General features: G+C 39.9%; 2 protein-coding genes across 5 annotated transcripts in view; one reads left to right on the top strand and one right to left on the bottom strand.

Moving 5' to 3' along the window:
- LOC123872538 overlaps window positions 1-5493 on the top strand; it is a 47306-nt gene extending 41813 nt beyond the window's left edge. The window contains exons 18-20 of the mRNA XM_045916858.1: window positions 4067-4163; window positions 4480-4697; window positions 5318-5493. Of these exons, the coding sequence (XP_045772814.1) occupies window positions 4067-4163; window positions 4480-4697; window positions 5318-5417 (415 nt within the window). The 3' untranslated portion in view covers window positions 5418-5493. The remainder of the gene's footprint in view (window positions 1-4066; window positions 4164-4479; window positions 4698-5317) is intronic.
- A 601-nt stretch (window positions 5494-6094) lies between these two features.
- On the bottom strand, window positions 6095-18690 carry LOC123872536 (cationic amino acid transporter 3-like). 4 transcript variants are annotated; one of them, XM_045916854.1, is made up of 15 exons: window positions 18430-18690; window positions 15693-15845; window positions 15130-15281; window positions 14257-14385; window positions 13715-13870; window positions 12944-13048; window positions 12128-12285; window positions 11227-11343; window positions 10908-11005; window positions 10155-10294; window positions 9612-9714; window positions 8953-9071; window positions 8419-8561; window positions 7895-8003; window positions 6095-7814 (listed from the first exon to the last, which is right to left on the bottom strand). In XM_045916854.1, the coding sequence occupies exons 2-15, from the start codon at window positions 15779-15781 to the stop codon at window positions 6391-6393; spliced, it is 3042 nt and encodes a 1013-aa protein (XP_045772810.1). In that variant the 5' UTR covers window positions 15782-15845; window positions 18430-18690; the 3' UTR covers window positions 6095-6390. The 4 variants fall into 4 exon arrangements, with proteins under 4 accessions (XP_045772810.1, XP_045772811.1, XP_045772813.1 ...); XM_045916855.1 differs by lacking the exon at window positions 18430-18690 and adding an exon at window positions 17476-17592; XM_045916857.1 differs by lacking the exon at window positions 18430-18690 and adding an exon at window positions 16118-16134.
- Between the last annotated feature and the right edge of the window lie 1462 nt (window positions 18691-20152).

Below are 20152 nucleotides of genomic sequence, written 5' to 3'. Positions count from 1 at the left end.
TACTTTTTTTACTTTGATTCACAAAAATATTTTATTAGATTCGTCGGCCTTGATAGAGTAGGCCTTTTATGTAATGCAATGATGAGGTCTAGTTCTTTTTTTAAATAAAAAATTGTGAGCAAACGAAATGCACCAGGCACCCAGGTAGTGAGGGTGAAATTGGTTGCGGTGGCGTGCGGTGCGGTTGTAGAAAAAGGAGGGGGGAATGAGGTCGAACAGTTTTTCAGAGACCTCTCCATTATAAAGGCCTTCTCACTCTTGCCTTGAAGGTACTTGTACATTATAATATCTACGTGGCATGAATCAGGAAGCCAAAAAGAATGTATAAAAAGAACTGGTGACCGACTGACTGACTTGCTGATCTATCAATGCCTAGCTCAAACTACTAGACAGATCGAAAATTTGGCGGAGAAATTTGACGTAGACCTTCTCTAAGAAAGGATTTTTGATAATTCAACCCCTAAGGGGATAAAATAGGGGGTTGAAATTTTTTTAGTCCACGTCGATGAAGTGGCGGGCATAAGCTAGTAACTTGTATATTTATACTCAGGCATTTCCAAATATTTGTGTTTGGCAATCCAAAGTGATAACGTGATTGATAAATAACAAATAATTTATTGATTATTATAATTTATCACTGGACTTTAGGGCGGTGCGCAGTGCTAAGAACACTGTAACTAGAAACTCCGTACAACCTGAATACCTTCAAGGCAAGAGCGAATAGGCAACCTAGACCTTATCACTGCTATTTAGGGTTCCGTACCCAAAGGGTGTCAACGGAACCCTATTACTTAACCTCCGCTGTTCGTCCGTCCGTCTGTCAGCGGGTTGTACTTATCTCGTGAACCGTAATAGGTAGAGAATTGAAATTTTCACAGAATGTGTATTTCTATTGCCGCTATTACAACAAATAAAACAAATTTCAAAATGGCCGCTATTTAAATAAAATTAAAAGGCGTTAAAATTAAAAGATACGGAACCTCTCGAGTGAGAATCCGACTCCGACTTAAAAATTGTGCCACTATGATTATGCCAAGACAATTCTACTGAGGAGATCGGTTGACCGGTTTTCTTTCTTCTGCGAGTGAATCCCTACGTTCAGTGGTTAAACTGCCCTATCATATTTTATCAGGTCATGTCCGATGAGTAGAACAATTAATAGATAACTCTCAAGTGTTTTTCCACGTCGCGATATTTTCCAAATAATACAGATAAAGGGACTGACGCGGATTCCTAGAATTGTTATCAAGTTCTGCTACAATAATAAACGGAGTTTTTTGGTACTATCTGACTCTATTTGTTTTGAAGGAAAGATAATCACAGGCTACCTGGACTGGGGTGCCAGCCAGGTAACCTCCCAGTGTACCTGGGTGCTGCTGATTCCTTTTGGAGTCATCCGAGGGGAAGAGCGGTATTCGGGCCGGTGCACCCCGGTAACATGGCTAACAATTTCTCTTCAGGAATCTATTGTTGGCGATGGCTAATGACCTGGCAAAGGGGGAGGTTTCTCCGCTTGTCCCTTTTACTAGCAGAGGGCACAGTAGATGAAGGCGAAGGACGAGACGCAGGCGATATGGGGTAAGATCGCCGCCTGCCGCCCTGTCGGGGGCTCTGGACGATCGGTCTGTTACCTATCGGCCTATACGAACCTACGTATTATGTTTGTTGATTGTTTTAAATCTTATTGCACACAAATAAAACTAGGCAATCTCTTATGGCCATCTCTCCCAGCCAATCTTTGGTGAAAGGAAAAGACAAAACGGATGGGTGCGCAAACAAACTACAAGCAAAAACCAACTAGAATACAAAACAAAAAAATATACGGTTACCCCAATGGTGCTACCGCGTACCATCCCTCACTGTTTATCTGCATGTATATCCGTGTTCGTGTTTCGTGTTAGCGCGCCAAGGTCGAGGACGCCAGGGTGGATAGCGCGTCTGGAATCTATAAATGCTTGCTAGGGAGGTTTTAGGGGGTGATTTAATGGTATTGTTTGTACGTGATAAATGTTTAATGGATGGTTTAAGGCTTTTTGATGACTATGAGGTCATGCTCTACGGTCCAATCATCTTTTCTTGAATCTCAATCAAACGAATAAAGTCTAGTTTTGACGGTGTAGAATATGGCTATACACATGAAAAGTCGACGTATTATGCACACTGGTAGCCATACACCGACAAGTTTACTGGACGGCGCTTCAAGTCCCCTGCAAACTTGACGGTAAACTTGATGTGTTTTTTTTTTTTTTTAATTATATAGACTAGCGCTTGGCTGCAATCAGACCTGCTAGCAAGTGATGATGCAGCCTAAGATGGAGCGCGCTTGCCTAGAAGTTGCCTATTCACTCTTGACTTGAAGGTACCCATACTATAGGTAGAAGGGAAAACTGACGCCGGAAGGGCGTTCCATATCCTAGCGGTTCGAATAAGGAAAGAGGAAGCAAATCCAGACCAGGCCAGACGGACGCAGACCCTTGCAGAATTTTCACAGCAATCACACTTTTTACGAGTAGTACCGTTCTCAGAAAACGTTCGATCTTTAGGTTTTTTCCGCGTTATCAAACAGTAATCTCGTTTGGGATGAGTGCAATAAAGCCGTCGCTTCAGCTGAACGTTTGCACATGACATCAACGCGACGCGAGGTCGCCTCAATCTAAAACACATTGCACAAATCAGCGTTTCCTATTGCTTATTACGTACCTAGATTTACTTGTTAGGATTCCGTACCCGAAGGATGCCAACAGAACTCTATTACTAAGCCGTCAGTCCGTCAGTCTGTCAGCGAACTGTATCTCATGACAGGTAGAGAGCTAAAATTTTCACAGAATGTGTTTTTCATTACCGCTATAACAACAAATAATAAAAATTTCTAAGTGGCCACCATGATATTTTAATAAAATAAAATTAAATTAATTTATTATTTAATAAATAAATTAAATTAAATATTTTAATTTTATTAAAGTTTGACGGAACTTTTCAGTACGACCCCAATTCGCACTTGACCGATTTATTTTATTTTCAGTAGGTACCTATGTATGCAGAGTTCTATATATAAATAACTATAAATAAATAACTATATTCATATAAATAACTATCTTCTTGGCTTCGTCGTCGTTTACTGACAGCAGGAGGGAATCCTAACGACGATGGGTTTTCCGGTGCCATTCGGACCCCTTACTTGGGACCTCATTGTCTAACGGTTCTTCAAACTATGTGCATAGCTCTCTCCATGTCGCTTACACAAGTATAACATGCCCTTAAAATTGTAGTTAGTAGAAAGAGATAGCAATGGTTTAAATTCTGTCAATTTATTTAAATACAGTTTCGACATAGAACCGTCGACATTTTCCCTAGGGTGTAATATTTTATTGGCAAGTTTTTATCATAAAATGTCGCTCCGCCACCCCCATGACAAATGTGTTTTTCATGTCTTTCGACGTCCCGGTCTAGACTGCACGCCCTTCTGAGTTTGTCCTTCCCATGTCCCGTCTCCCTAGTGACCATGACAATATATATATTTTTAATTTGTTGATTGAATAATTAACTAATTATGATAGAATTGAATTATCTTCTACTATTCTTTAGAGAGCCTTTGTTATTTAAATTAACTAATTGACGTGTTTGTCGCATATTCGTACCTTTCGACACGGGCAAGCTTCGTATCATTATCATCATCATCCCAGGCCAGCGTCGGCCCACTACAGAGTACGGGTCTCTTCGCACCATGCTAGTCAACTGCGAATTAGCCGACTTCACACACCTTAGCGAACATTATTGAGAACTCTCACGTATGCAAGTTTACTCGCGATGTTTCCTTTCACCCATAAAACAAGTGATTTTTAAATGCTTCTAAAAACACACAAACAATTTAAAAAAGTGTGGACACCGGTATTTTATAGGAATAGGAGCCCTAACTCTTAAGCACTAGAAGTAGATATCATTATAATTTGTAAGTTTCATACAAAGCAAAGTAATGTTCAACGTTGTATCCACTTTCGAATTTGCTGGAAACAGTGTGGAGACCTATTAAGATTTTGTTTTAACTTAACTTTTTATCCAAATGCAGGCTTAGAAACGAGCGTGTGGTTGGAGCTAAGAATGCTCAACTGCTGTGCGTTAACGGAGGCAGCCCCAGACAACCCAGCACTCCTCAGTTATTGCGGGTAAAATACTGTTGATTTTTTCTTAAAGGTTAACTTGATAAATCTTTGATCTGTTCGAGATATTCCGAGCAGTCTTTGTAAAATTAAAAATTCTTAATATTTTCACAAAGCATCATAAACTGTCTTTTGGTAAGTAAATACGTCTGCGGACCTTTTTCTAAAAAGCAAATAACTGCTAAAAGTAATTTTTGACAAGTTATCGCCAAAAAACATGGGAAATTTCAAAAACGGATGTTTCTAAATAGAGCAAAATCTTCTATTGAATATGGGGCCGTACCACCTGACTCTATCAACTAAATATTTCTTTATTACCCAGATATTGGAAGAAACCATCCAAAAGAAGACGCCAAAAACCCTATTCCCGAAGCAAAAGATGGCAGTAAAGGACGCTGAGAAGTACCGCATGAACTTCAACATTCCGGAACAAGTAACAGACGCTCTGTTCCAGTACCGGACCAAATTTGTTCAGCACATGCTAACCAGCCCGATGTATGCCAATAGCGCTATTGGCAAACCCTGGGAGACGATTGGCAGGTGAGCGACAACCCTGGAATCCATTCATCAGCATCCATTCACAGTTGGCAACCCTTTTTTCTTCCTCCATCAGCTTGCTTGCCAATCATACCTATAATTTAAAACAGGATTGAATAGGCATCTTCTAGGTCAACGTATACCATCTTAGGCCACATTATCACTTTCCATCAGGTGTGATTGTGGCAGAAGCAATGATGAAGTCTAGGTTGAAGCGCGCTTGCCTAGAAGATGCCTATTCATTCTTGCGCTGGAAGCATTCCACACCTTAGTGGCTTGTATCAGCAACGTTGAGCGAAAACGCTTCGTTTGAGTGGATTGGATGTCGACCACAATAAGTGGGTAGAACATAAATATTTACCTGAGGACGTACACCACTTTTTGGTGGAATGAGTCTGTAACTAGGCGGAGAGATGGGAGGTTTTTAGACGATTTCCCATGCTTCGTCAGATTGGAGGCTATAACGGCGCCCTATCCCAACCTGGCTCTGTTTCAGTTGTATAATATCTTACGAAAGTAGGTAAATTAATGAATATAGATGCCTTACGGAGTGACACGTTCCAAAAGGAAAAAACTCAAAGATGTTAAAAAACATTTGATTGATACAATAATTTTGTTTGCAGTGTATCGGAGAAAATAATAGACGAACTACTTTTGAAGTGTGCCAAAGAAATGGAGCTGCAGCACATTGTGAAACAAATGTACAAGAACGAGACTTGTTAATTTTTGTAGAGCTTATTTTAACTTTTTTGTGGACTTACAGTATTCTTGAATTAATTTCAATAAAATTCTCAATTGTTTCAAACATAGTTTTATTTTAACACAAGACATAAATTACACATAGTGATAGTATATCTAGCAAGATGCTATGGTTATTTGTTTAAAATGCATCTCATATTTGGGCATGTGACTTCAGTCTTTCAGAGGAATGATAAAGCAGTCCAAGCGGCAGTCGAAAAAATTTGAGAATTCCAGAAAGGCTGAAATTTTTTGAAAATCTGATTTTTTCATTATCATCATGAATCATGATGATAGTGAAAAAATCTAAGTGAAACAGAAATAAGAGTTATCGCTACTCAAAGGAGCTGAATTTTGATCAGGTCGTAAGCTAAGAAAGTGAAACAAACGCCGACATGAAGGGCTTTGATTGTGAATCACTCACTCACAGCTTTTCTTCTTCGTCACTACCTTTTCAAAAAAATTAGGCTTTCAGGAGTTCTCATGTTTTTTTGTTGCCACCGCTCCGCCTTTAGGCATTTTAATGACACATCTGTATATTATTAATCGCTAATCTAATGATTTTTATTATGTTTACTAAGGGCCGATTTTTCAATTGTCAAATAACTTTTATCTAGGGAATTGACAGTTATTGTATAGGAAATCTGTCAACACGTAAAAATAATACATGAGTTAAAGTTTATCCAGCGATCGAAAAATCCACTCTAAAAGTATAAAACATACAACAAAACAATATTTTCTTTAAATAAGGCACTTACAACATAAGACTAGGTTCATTCAACTGGTAACGATTCTAAAACCTTTACCTCCCATCTTCACGAGTCTGAACAAAGTAGTAAATAATTATTTATATGAGCACAAAACATGCTTTCAAGTTTTAAAACACAGCGCCTACCATTACACAAGTCTTTACCCACATTATATTATTTGACACAAACTATACCCTAATCTGTAATAATCACACTTCATCATCTTTGTTTAAAGTCAAGCGGAATGAATTCAAAACTTCCCCAAATTTCGTTTTTTGTCTTTTCAATGTATCATTTTTCTCCATTTTTGGAAGTTTAGCAATACTCTCAGTACTAGAAGTATCGGTTTGGTAAGCTTCCTCGGGCGTAGGTGGGTTTGATTTCATTAATCTAGCTTTCATTGGTTTTGGACCCCCTGTAGAGAAAATTGACTCTAATTTCGATTTCAAATCTTCCCTACTTAAACTTGGTTCTTCTTCGTCTGTATCATCTATAGGCGCCTTATTATTATTGTCTTCCATATGTACATGGCGCAGATTATGCGCAGCTACGCCTAGCATGATTTCTTTTTTTAAATCTAGCCATATCGCAGGTCGTTCTGGGATTTTATCATCGTCTGTATTTTCCACTACATTGCCAACTGAATTTGATCTTTTTATAGGTTCTTCGTCGTTGCCTGCCATTTTAGTTTGAAATAAGTTTTCTAATTTCGACATGAAATTCATTTGCTTATCACTCCCAAACACCATTGGACCGTCATCGTAAGAATTGTTCGACATAACGCTTTCTCTCTTGTTCCCTTTTTCTGGTTCAATAATTTTGTTTTTTAATGGAATTGCTGACATTGTGTAGGATTTTTTGAAACCAGGACTCGCAAAGTAACTTTCATCTAAAGGTGGAGGTGTCGGTATGTTTGGAATATCTGCATCCTCCTTAAAATCTTCCATAGACTCATTGAGTGCTGTTTTGTCTATAGTGTCTGAGTAACCAGACTCATCCGTTCGTGAATCGCTGTCATTAAACGCAGTTACTTCCTCGTCCATATTAACGTTGCCTTCTTTAAATTCGGCTTCTTCTTTATCGATTTTCTCCTCTTCCTCGTTCAGTTTCGGTAAATCTTCTCTATGTACTTGAACTATAACATCATACTTAGATAATACTTGAATACCCATAGATGCTTCCGATCCAGCGTCAGATAATTCACTTAAAGATTTTCTGTGAGTATCGTTTTCTTGTTCTTCGGTTTCGTCTTCCTTTTGTTCTTTTAAACTAATAATTTCTCCGTACGAATCTTCTTCAGCTTGTAACACTTGATCAAGTAGATCTATGATTTTGGCTTCTTTTTCTTCGTTGTCCTCTATGTACGCGTGTTGCACTATTTTCTGCTCGACTACGATTGGTTGTTCTTTTATTATATCTTCTTGTGAATGAAGTTCTAATATCTTATGATCTTGTAATGCTGGGTCCCCTTGAGTATTACGCTTGATAGTACCAGGAGGGGTCGGCGATACAACATATATTTGTACTGGCACCTTTCCATTGACAATTGCTTTCGAAGCATTTATGCTATCTTCCAAATTTTCTTCGTTTCTCTGTTTGTAGCAGCATACACAGACTATGTACACTGGTATACCTGCAAAAGAAATATAATAAAATTCAAACTAGAGTTTATGAACTTTATCAGAAGTGTTTCTAAAATTAATAAATTCTTACCAATAGCAATCCATATGAAAACTCGTATCCAAGTCTCCAATTTGATGAGGACCATCAAATTAATATTGACGTATATACTCAGGCATGGGATGATTGGAACCAGGGGAGTCTGAAAAAAAATCTTACGGTTATTTTTTTTTAATACGTGACATGGCCGCTGAAAAACGGAACTAAGAAATTTAGCAATCTTAAAACTAGCAGCGAATGTGGATTTTATGAATTTTGGAAGACTCTTTATTTAATAATTACTAAGAAATAATTTATTTTTGACCTAGGCATCATCCCCATTGTATAAACTTATGTATGTGTGAACGTTGTATGTTTGGAAGTATCATGGAAGCAATAGAGTGGAAGTCCTGTACGATCGGTCTCAAAATTCGAGTAGCAATTCCGCAAAACTATTGCATCAAAAACCTGACGCACTTGACTTTTCTATAAACACGCCACACACTAACGCATGTGCATAACCGTGCCACGCGAATATGATCAGTAAGGTGCTAAACGATTTATGCCTTTGACTGTACCTTGAAACTCAACTCCTCCTTCACTTGAGGCTGCAGCGTCATGACGGCCAGCAGGCCGAGGGCCACCGCGTGGAGAACTGACACGTACACCACAGGCTCCATGGCGTGGTGGGTCACTATTCCCGCCGTGAAGCATGTGCATACTGGGGAGACAATAATATTGAGGTGAAAAAGAGAAGAGTGCAGAAACGCAGTCTTTTTACGGTTCCGTATCTCAAAAAGAAAAAGAAACCCTTACTGGATCACTTTGTTGTCTCTCTGTCGTCAAGAAGGCTACTTCCCGTTGACCTAGAATCATGTTTGGCTTAATCTTAATCAGGTCTTATAGCAATCCACTATCCGAAAACTGTTTTGTTGATATCGCAAAAATAAAATAAAAATTGTTATTTTTTGTAGGTACGATTGTGGTACGGAACCATTCACTCTGAAGTAGTCTGTCAAGACCTTTTTTTCTCAGCAACACTGGTGACGGTAAATTTACGATATTGAATAAATCTACCAATCATCTTCAGCATAAGGAATATATCAACTTACCGAATATTACAAGCGAGATATTGATAATGCAAGAAGTGTTCCTATTCGCCGATCGCTCGCCGAGGCCGAAGATTTGCTTCGCGAGCGATATACCGGGAGGGGGCGCCTCCGAGCGATACCTGAAAACACATGATGGAGTTTAGATAACACAGGTGCACTTTCTATTCCCTCACTTACACTCAATGGGACGGAAATCCGACACGACCGGAAAGAGTGAGAAGTGAGGAGAGACCGACACGTGGGTGAAATTTCCAATTTCCCAACTCCTGGTTCCCACTGGGAATTTTTTAACACAAAAATCCAATGAATATTTTTGGCCCAACCCAGGAATCGAACTCAGGGCCTCATCATCCGCAGTCGAACATGCTAACCACTAGACCAATGGGGCAGTCAAATTTAGTATGTACTATATTTTTAGTAGGTAATCCTACATTATGAGTGGTTTTAAAACTTATGAAGTAGGTATATTGTTAAAACGTTTGATCCATTACCTACATTACCAATTTGTCATTATGCTGGTTTCTATAATTTTATTTTTATTGTATAGCTATAATTAATAAACTCAGTGCCCGGTAAAACCAACTGTGGTTTTTGTGGCGCTGACTGTAATAAAAAGTCTCTGTATATTTTAAATGTAAATAATAAATAAATAAAATAACCTTAGAATTAGGACGCAGGATGCAACAATGGTGTAAGACACCAAAGTCCCGACACACATCATGAGTACCAACTCATTTAGCTCCAAGATGGCTGCCAGGAGACCTGAAAATTTTAATATTCAGCTATAAAAACATTTTCATCATCATCACTTTCATCGCTTTTTATTTTTTACATTAGGTATGGAATTAGTGGCACGTCATTAATTTCATCAGCAATTGCACGTGTAAACGTCTTATTTTGTCGCTTACACGTGCAATTGAAATTAAATTAATGTCGTGAAACTAATTTCGTGCCACTAATTTCGCAATGTAAATTCCGCTTAGCAGCGATCTCACCTACTGATAAGTGATGATGCAGTCTAAGATGAAGGCGGGCTGACTTGGCAGGGATTTGGCAGTTTTATTAAATCCATACCTATCCTGATCGGTTTCTACGCGGTATCGTACCGGAACGTCAAATCGCTCGGCGGCACGGCTTTGCCGGCAGGGCGGTAACTAGCCACGGCCGAAGCCTCCCACTATATAAATATTTTTTTACAATACCTATAACAATAGCTGACAGGATGGTTGCGATGGTAGGCGACTTGCGTTTGACGGTAACCCTTGCGAGCCAGTGGAGCAGAAGACCGTCAGATGCCATCGAGTACAGGAGACGAGTCAGCGGAAACAAACCACCGTACAAACTGGAACAGTGAAACAAGATAGAAATGTCACAAGCCGGGAGTGAATGATTATGTTCTAACCTAATCTAATACTGCGAAACAAGTATCAATCGACAACTTGACGTCGCTAATCACCAGCAAGTTGGATCAAAGACTTGCACAGTCTGCAATAAAACGAACAAAGCATATAGGTCGGCCATAAAGACCGGATGCCTATTCTAATAATATATATTCTACGAGTAACTTACACCAGTGAAATGGTCGACCTATGTTTTGACCATTTTGTCTTAAATTAAATTCCAGGAGAACCCTATAAGTTCCACAAAGTCTCCATCGGAGGAACCTTCCGAAAAAAAAACCTAACCTAACCAAACTTTAGTTTATGGCGCCCTTCTTCTTCCTCTGGGCTTTTACGATTACATCGAATGTGGTTCAGAACGAAATCTGAGTACCAAAGTCTAAAATAAGGTTAAAATAAGGTTAGATTAGAATATAAATATTCATGTGCCCGGCCGCAGTCGTTTTAACATCTCCCGGGCGTTAGTCATATCACTAAGGGAGCTAGCTAACTCCCGGCTTATGCCATTTCGCTGCGACATATACATCTTTGTCATTTAATGTTACCAAGAGTTACCTGGCAGTGATGCCCAGGATGGCGCCCACGGTGACCAGCCAGCGCGCCCACTCCCAGCCCACGAAACTGAACGCCGTCGCCACTGACGCTACGTTCTCCTGGAAGTTGTAACAACCGCCTTAGGGTTCCGTACCTCAAAAGGTAAAATGGAACCCTTATACAACAAGCAAGCAATACGCAGCACCACCACGCAGTACCACACAAATCCCGAAACCTCTCGACGCACGTTTTCCTTTACCTGCATGTTGCACCATACAGATTTTTCTGGTTTAGCGGATTATAGCAAATGAAGCGATGATTAAAGTAGCGAGTGTTTTACCTGCAGGTAGTACGGCATCATCATAGTGACGACGGTAGCCACGCCAGCGTAGGTCACAAACACTATAACTTGCGTGCCCATTATAGAAATCGGTATGGCTCGCCGTGGATCGTGCACCTGAAACCATCCCGAAACAGCTGCTTTGAAATTAAGTATGAAAAAATGTAACCATTATCAAACTGTTGCTTTGAATTCAGCACGAAAAAATTGTCTCGATGGAAACACTAAGCAAAATTGTCAAAGGAATCAATAAACTATTTACTTATTTGGAGATGGATAATTTCATCCAGATCAGATTAGACAATTTCTTAAATTTCGAGAAATGGTCATAGTTAATTTTATTAAGTTTTAATTGCTAAGCCTGCCAGCAAATCTGATGCTGTCGAAGCCATTCAGTATCCCAGCCACCATATTATGTCGTAAAGGAAGAGTATCCCACTCCTCTCTCACTCTGGCGTTTATGCTACTGATAACATACCGTCAATAAAACTGCTGCTGTTTAAGTCTAAAAACCACTAGGAACAGATCGTGGCGCCCTTCAGCATACCCCATATTCAGTAAAGAAAAAAACTTTCCACTCCTCTATTCTCTGGCACTCTTGTCTCTGCTAACATACCTCTTTACCAGTAAAACTAGTGCTATCGAAGCCAACAAACGCGTGGAAGTAGACCTAAGCATCCACCACAATGTCGTAAAGGAAGAACATTCCTATCATTTCTTCACTGGCACATCTGGTCCTCTTGGTCACAAAGCCCTTCGCCAGTAGAACTAATGCTGTTGAACCCCTCAAACCCGTAAAAGCAGATCGCAACGCTCTTCGGAATGCCCTAGACACAGTAAGGGTAGAACCTTTCATTTTTTCTCGTATCTCTCTGACACATCAACCTCTGGTACAGCTTACCTCTTCGCCTGTAGAACTGATGCTGTCGAAGCCCACAAATCCATAGAAGCAGACCGCAGCCCCCTTCAGCATTCCCCAGATGCCGTAAGGAAAGAAACCTCCCTTTCCACGGTTTTCAGGAACGTCTGCCTCTGGTATACTCCAGTTGCTGAGATCAGCTGAAAGGGATAAAAAAAATTGGTTAAAATAATTAAATAAATATTTTTTCATTTTTTAAATTACCTAATTAAGTACCTTTAACTGTTTGAAGATGATGGTTTTGATTTTGTGTGGATGACGGTATTAGTAATTAAAAGTATTGATTGCAATTTTAAATGATTTTAATTTTGCTCAAACAGATCGTTAGTTTCACAGACAAAGAACCGCAAGAATTAGTAAAAATATCAAGTCGTTGACAATAAAAACTGCGGGTAGGTTGTTAAAAAAATTGTCGTATGAACTGACATCATAAACAGGTTTTTAGAAAGAGTAGGTATAATAATTTATAGGTAATTTTTTGATTGTGTTTATTTTAAAGTACCTACCTACAAATACGTTGGGAGTTCGATCCCTGGCACGCATCTCTAACTTTTCGGAGCTACGTGCATTTTAAGCATGGAACATAGTTTTAAGCAATTGAATAGGTAAATGTCACTGGCTTTAATGACAAAGGAAAACATCGTGAGTGAACCTGCATGCCTGAGAATTCTCCATACTCTTCTCTCTGTGTGAAGCCAATCTGCACCTTACCACCGTAGTATGGTCAAACCCTTCTCATTCTAAGAGGAGACCCGTGCTCAGTATTGAGCCGGCGATGGATTGTTGATGATGACGCACCTTTGAACGCGCCCGCGAGGATGACGAACGCGATGACCAGTAGGTTGACGCCGGTGAACACGTTGTTCACCATTGACGACTCGCGCACTCCGCACGCTAGCAGCACTGGACAAGTGAACAACGTTACAAACAAAGTTCCTATTTACGTTACAATACATAACAAGTAGGTAAGTACATAATCTAAAAAGTTTTCACAAAACCCGATTACGGTTTGCCTGCGTCAGGTCAGGTGTTAATTAAACGACAGTCTTGATATTGCAAAAGCCTTTGATAGGGTTTGGCATGGCTACCATCCTATGGACTACCAGTGGTGTGTAATTGGGTTGCCAGCTTTCTTGATGGTCGTAGCATCAAAGTCACTGTCGACAGTTTTTGCACGGAACTCAAGCCCATCAATACTGGCGTTCCACAGAGCTCATTATTATCACCCACACTGTTCATTCTATATATCAATGACAACATGTTACATGACAACAAAATCCATTGCTATGCGGATGACAGTATAAGTGCTACAAAAGAAATGCACAGCTTTCCCACGCAGAGCTGGAGGAATGTAGAGAGTGGAATATTGAATTCTTTTCAAAAATATTTATAGTCAGTGTCACTCGGGATTATGTCACAACTGTTATGTTAATTCATACATCCAAATCTGTTCAAGCATTTATAAAGAATCATCATGTAATAAAGAAACTCACACCCTGAAAATATTACATTCCATTTTTGGGTAGTCATGTAAAAAGGTAGGTAATAAAACAAGCATAACTTACATACCCCCTATGAACATGACAACGAAGAAGGAGAAGAAGTCGAAGTGCGGGGAGAAGTGCGCGGAGGCGATGGGCGCGACCGACGTGAACCATGACGACATGGAGCTGTTCGTCATGGAGTCCACGTACATGCTGAGACCGCGGGCCACGCTGGCCGTACCTGAAAGATAAAACTAGTATAATAGGTAACTTTAGTTGACTTGCTCCGGCTTTGCTCGGGTAGTCTTAAAACTATTCCGTAGATTGATAAATATGAATAGAACAAAATCTCAGAGGACCATCAGACGTAACTGATTTGCTGAGAAACAAAATATGTGGGATAGAGTACTACTGTTAGTATATGTATTATCAACGAACGACCTGAGCTATAGGTAAAAAGCTGTTATAACAGAAGATTTACCAAATACCGCTTCAAGGATCATGTCTCAACCAATGACGAAGGCCACGAACTCGCCCACGGTCACGTACGTGTAGACGTATGCAGATCCAGCCTTCGGCACACGTGACCCGAACTATAGGGAAGCAGAGGTTATAACGAAGGTTTACCAAATACCGCCTCAAGGATCATGTTCCAGCCGATGACGAAGGCCACGAACTCGCCCACGGTCACGTACGTGTAGACGTACGCAGACCCAGCCTTCGGCACGCGCGACCCGAACTCCGCGTAGCACATGCCTGGAAAAATGAAAGATTTTTAGGCAAGAAAAATGTACCCGGATGTTGGAGAATACACAGTACAATCACAGAAACAGAAAACACTTTCATAGTCTTTGTGAGATTTTGCTTTCAAAAATTGCATTTTTCACATGCTACTGTAAAATGGACCACTCTAGTGTACACTAGAGTGGTCCACAGAAAGAACGTCCCATCTTGGGTCGATATTAATCTTAGGAAGCATAAACATGCAGAAATGTTCGATATGTGTAAAGATAAAATTGTTTTGTAATTATGTCACAGTACCACGGTAGCCGATATCTGATAATTATGTGTTTTATTATTTATCTACAGGTGTTATGGATACAGTCTTTTATACTGAAATGGATATAGCAGTTACAAATACGCTGGAAGCGGTGTTCCATACAAAATTACTTGCCTACAGTTATTTTTTGTGCCGATACGGCTACTTTAGCCCCGCCAAGCTGACTGTTTTCGTGGACGAGGAGAAAATTCTCCTGGCTAAAAATCCTCCTCCAAGCAATAATGTTCCCGCCTTGCTGGCTTAACATTACTACCGCGCGGTCTGACACATCTTCCTTCTTTTTCCTCCTTGTCCTTCCTTTTAATTATAGCTCGCATATATTTCTGGATTATCGTCCATTTCCTTTTCTCCTCCAGCATTTACCTCACACAAACTTACCTCCCAGCTCATCCACGACACCCTGTTTCTTCCACCAAGCTTACCTGGAATGAAAAATTCACCTGCAAATATGGCTGCCACAGCTGCAATGAGGAACGACAGCACTATCGAGGGTCCGGCGAGGTGCAGCGCCACGGAGCCGATCAGCACGTACACGCCCACGCCCAGCGAGCTGCCCACGCCCAGTGCGGTGAGGTCCCATATTGACAGACATCTGAAAAACATTGGATAAACTTTTAATTAAGCTTTTTTTATTCAAATACGAGTTAGCCCTTGACTGTGATTTCGCCTGGTGGTAAGTAATGATGCAGATAGAAGCAGGCTAACTTGGAAGGGTCGGTTTCTTTGCGGCATCGTGCTGGAACGCTAAATCGCTTTGCGGCACGGCTTGCCAGTAGGGTGATAAAGAGCCACGGCCGAAGCCTCCCAGACCAAACCAGAAACAATTTATAAATCATACCATACGAGAAGCCTACATTGGCTCCCCAGCAACACTTCCCGAAGTCCTGGCTGGCTGGGACGATCCAGTAGGGTGCTGCACTTGGTTTCTCACATACAACGGAGTCAACGTGGAAAAGAGAAACCCAGAAAGAAGAACAAGCTTTACCATCTTGGATTGACATACCTCCTCAAGTTCCCCTGGTCCAGCTGTTCAGGCTGGTACACGCGCCTCCGCTGCAGCACCTGGCACAGCGAGCGCCACGTGCCACCCATGGCTCCCCAGTCAGCGTCCCCCACCTGGCGGCCCCGGATTCTGCATCTGGACTGCTAGCACCGCCTAGCGGATGAAAACATTATAAATAATAAAATCGGTCAAGTGTGAGTCGATCTCGCACACCAAGGGTTCCGTAAGGTTCCGTACCATCAATAACACTTATTTTTTTAAATTTTAACCAACTGATAAAACTAACATCGTTGAGATAAACTGGATAACAAACCCAGATTGCAAGTATTGAAACTGACCTCTGCAGCCACTTCATCTAGTGTAATTTCAAATCGCTTGATCTGATAACTTAGTTATTTACAAGCCTATATAAACGCGAGAATTACCGGCAAATCAATAAGAGATAAGGACGAAATAAAAATTCCTCTCCATATTTACTAGACGGAGGCAAATGCCAAAGTTGACAATCTTCTGAGATTTGATAAAGGCTATAAAGATTAAAGATAACTTTCTGAAAAAGCTGTAAGGAAAAGTTTGTACTTCACAGTAACAAGACAACTAAACGTTAATAGCCTAGTGGTTAAAGACTTCGACATACTCAAGAGGTCCGGCATACGATTTCGAGCACGGACCAAGTGCGGCAAAAGTGAGCTCCCGAAGAGTGGGCTCCCCCAAGAGTGGGCTCCCCCAAGAGTGGGCTCCCCCAAGAGTGGGCTCCCCCAAGAGTGGGCTCGGAAGTGATGTTCTGAATAAGTATGTGTGTTTTAAGCAATTAAATAAGGAAATTATCATGACGAAACCTGCATTAATTTTATACTGAGAAGTTTTCTATTCGATATACAAAATTATATCGACAAATGTGGAAGGTTAGAATATACGTAAGATACACGTACAGTTAGGTAGATAAATAGCATAAAGTTTATAAATCTGCCACTATTATAATTACTTAGTATGGATTCAATAAAAATAAAATAAAGCATTTAAGTAGTAGGTATACAATCGAAGATTATGTTACTTAATTATAAAAGAACATGGATTCGTTTCGCTCCAGCAATGCGTGGAACTGCAATTATGTAGGTACCTGTCCAGGTACATGGTTTAATATAATATTGTACTTAAATAAAAGCTTTTGAAAGAGCAACCGTCGAGTTTCTTGCTAGTTCTTCTTCAGTAGGAAGGGCTTCAACTAAGAGGCAGATTTATTTGAATAAAAAAATATTTTGGCACAAAGAAACTCGCATACCTACATACTACATGAACCCTGAAAACATTACTCCTTTTTTTAATTTATAGATTAGCGCTAGGCTGGAATGAGACCTGCTGGCAAGTTATGATACAGCCTAAGATAGAGCGCGCTTGCTTTGGAGATGCCTATTCACTCTTGACTTAAAGGTTCCCATATTAATAGTACTAAAGGGAAAACTGATGCTGGACGGGCATTCCATATCTTAACGTTTCGTACTAGAAACGAGGAAGCAAATCGCTTCGTATACTTGTCTGAGGAATTTCAACCACGTACGGAAGTATACCTTGACGGGTGCCTTGCAGTACGATGGTAGAAGGCTAAAGGAGGAACCAGGTCAAACAGTTTTTGGGCACACTTTTGTTAAATATTTCCTGTAGAATACCGACAGGCAAGAATAGACTTTGCGCCGATGTTCTAAACTTTGAAGTGGGCAGTCGTTTACGTTTTCTATGAAACACTATTGTCATATTTTATCACTAGATTCACTATCATACCAACCTCATGTCGGCCATTGTTCCTTAATTATTTTACTCGATATCCCGATCCCAGCACGTATCACTTTGGTAGTAACCGAGAAACTAACTGATAAGCGCACCCGTGATAAGATAAAAAAACTGTAATCGGAAGATCATTTTAGTTGTTTCATGAGATACCTACTACATGCCTACATTCAGGCGATGTTTATACAATTTTGTGTGTCTTCGGCTTAACGTTTACTCGGTATTTGACCAGGGTCTGTTGTCTTGTTGATAACAATCTAGGTTTATATACTTACTTGACAAGTTTTATCTAAGCGTTAGGTATATGGGCCAAAACCGAATCATACATCGTGCGTGCTCAGGAAATATAGAGACCGCTTAGTCCAAAACCAAACGGACTCAGCCCGGGGATGTCTGGACCTAAGGGTCCATTCGCGGAGTTCCTAAATTCTTAGTCCAAAACCGAAACTCAATTTGGAAGTTCAACAGTCCTTAATACAGATAATCAAAACCTGGATTCCTACATCTATGGCAGGATCATATAGTAATAATTATGTATTAGAATTTGGATTTTTAATGAAAAATTTGCGTGTGAACTCTACGCGCGGGAAAGTAAAATAATTATTAGGTAGGTACATATGCACGCGAGATTCCATTTTTTGGGTCCGAAGATCACTTTGTTGTTTGTGTGACTGCTTAGCTGTCTGTCTGTGTATTGTGTCTGTCAAGACCAGTCAAGGTGATCAGAACCTATAGGATACTTCCCGTAGACCTAAACCCAAGAACCATGAAATGTAGCAGGCAGCACACAAAATACAAAAATCCATTTTTATCCATATAGTCTAGATATACATAATACTGGATTACTTAGTCCAAAGCCGAATCGGTACAATTGAGTCTCGGTTTTGGACTTTACCTAATCATAACGCCTACTTCAGTCAGTTAATAAAGTAGATTACTCATTAGTCATTACCTAAGTGAAGTTTCCTAAGTCTTTTCCACGATAAAAATTCATTTTCACACACAATCGCTTTTAACCCACCGATTCATAAAATCATTTACAATTTTAACGTTTTATACTCCGATTCATTCAAATTAACACTTGTTATCAGATTTAAGCACTGGATTCATGCACTTTTGACGCTTTTTAGCGCAGGATCCATGCACTTTTGGAGATATTTGTATGACTAAACTAACAAACTCAAGATTGTCTCGACGCGACTATGTACAAGCGTGGAATGCTGTTATCAGATATGAAAGATACTCGATTACTTAGGGCTCGTTCACAGCATGACAACTTATTACCAGACACCTCTTCTTTGCCATTTTAATAAATGTTAGTTTTAAAAAACTGGTAACGCTACAAAGTAAAACAAAATATTTAAAAGATAGTTTTATAAATTGTTACATTGATAATAATTATTGCAACTTTTTACGATTTGAAAAGAGTAGTTCGTTTGTAGTGTGCCGAGTTTCTAGCTGGCTTTTCTCAGTAGATTCTGCTTTCGGAAACGGTGGTAGAGTGATAGAGTCCCAGACGTACCATAAGAGCCACTATAGGTACCTACCTAATATAATAATTGTCAGCTATATGAAATGAATTTAATTTCGAATCTGTTTTTGAAAACCGCGTTTACTCTCATCTTTACATAATTATGTTGTTAAAGAACTCACAAAAACAAGTCAAACGAATCCAAAATGATGTCTTATAAGGAGTTGTTACAATGTGAAGCGGCCCTAAGTGTGTGTTTTGCGTTTATCATAGCTTTAATATCTATTAGTAACGAGAATAATTAGTATTTAGGTATTATACCTAAGCACTACCTGGCTTAGGGCCCGATCTATTAAAGATAGGTGTCCACGTGTATTTTTACTACTGTTTTATTTAAAAACAAAGTTTCTTTGGACACGAATCATTATCACCATCTTGTAAAAGTTTATTTGAATAAAGTCTTTGAATATTCCAATCTCAACCCATTACCGGCCCACTACTGACCACGGGCTTCCTGTCAGAATGTGAAGGGTTTAGGTTAAAGTCTGACAGTACAGATTAGCAGATTTCATATACTTACCTACCTTTGAGAAAATTAGGAATTTTGCAGACATGCAGGTTTCTTTACGATATTTTCCTTCACCGCTAAAGCAAGTGATATTTATTGCTTAAAACGGACACTAGCTCCGAAAAGCTAGAGGTGATGCCAGGGATTATACCTACCTAGGTAGGTAGGTAGGTACTATTTATTATAATACCTGTGACGATTTGAAATCTCTTATCCCCGCACGCTGACATCGGTCTTAAGGATTCCCAACATGCATTAGTGTCTATGCACAACCGACGTACGCGACGGACATTAGTTTAGGAGGAATTCAGGCAGGTAACAGCAGTTAAGGCTTCAGCTGTGACTTGTTACCACCTAAACAACAAAGCCGTGCCGCTAAGCGATTTAGCGTTCCAGTACGATGCCGCGTAGAAACCGAAAAAAAAGGGTAGGTATGGATTTTATAAAACTGTCATACTCCTTCCATCACTTACCACAAGGTGAGATCGGCAGTCAAGGGCTTACTTGTAAGTTGTAACGGAATAAAAGCAATTTTAGGAGCAAGAAAATTTATTATTAAAATTTGACAGGCGTTTTTGGCGAGGTTTTGGTTAGTTTGGTTTAGGTTCTAAGCGCTTGCTTAGAATTGAAACGTTT

Source organism: Maniola jurtina, chromosome 15, assembly GCF_905333055.1.
Source record: "Maniola jurtina chromosome 15, ilManJurt1.1, whole genome shotgun sequence".
Classification (NCBI taxonomy): domain Eukaryota; kingdom Metazoa; phylum Arthropoda; class Insecta; order Lepidoptera; family Nymphalidae; genus Maniola; species Maniola jurtina.
Note: the sequence above shows the minus strand (reverse complement) of the source record. Positions and strands in the feature narration are given on the sequence as shown.

Bases quoted from the DNA above. Each gene is read 5' to 3' on its own strand.
- LOC123872536 (XM_045916854.1), bottom strand. From the start codon at position 15,781: ATGGGTGGCACGTGGCGCTCGCTGTGCCAGGTGCTGCAGCGGAGGCGC. The intron at 10,295-10,907 runs GTAACTCTTGGT...TCACTGTTCCAG, and splicing joins ATCCTGGGCATCACTGCCAG to TTTGTACGGTGGTTTGTTTC. The intron at 9,072-9,611 runs GTTATTTTATTT...ATGTGTTTTCAG, and splicing joins TCCTGCGTCCTAATTCTAAG to GTATCGCTCGGAGGCGCCCC.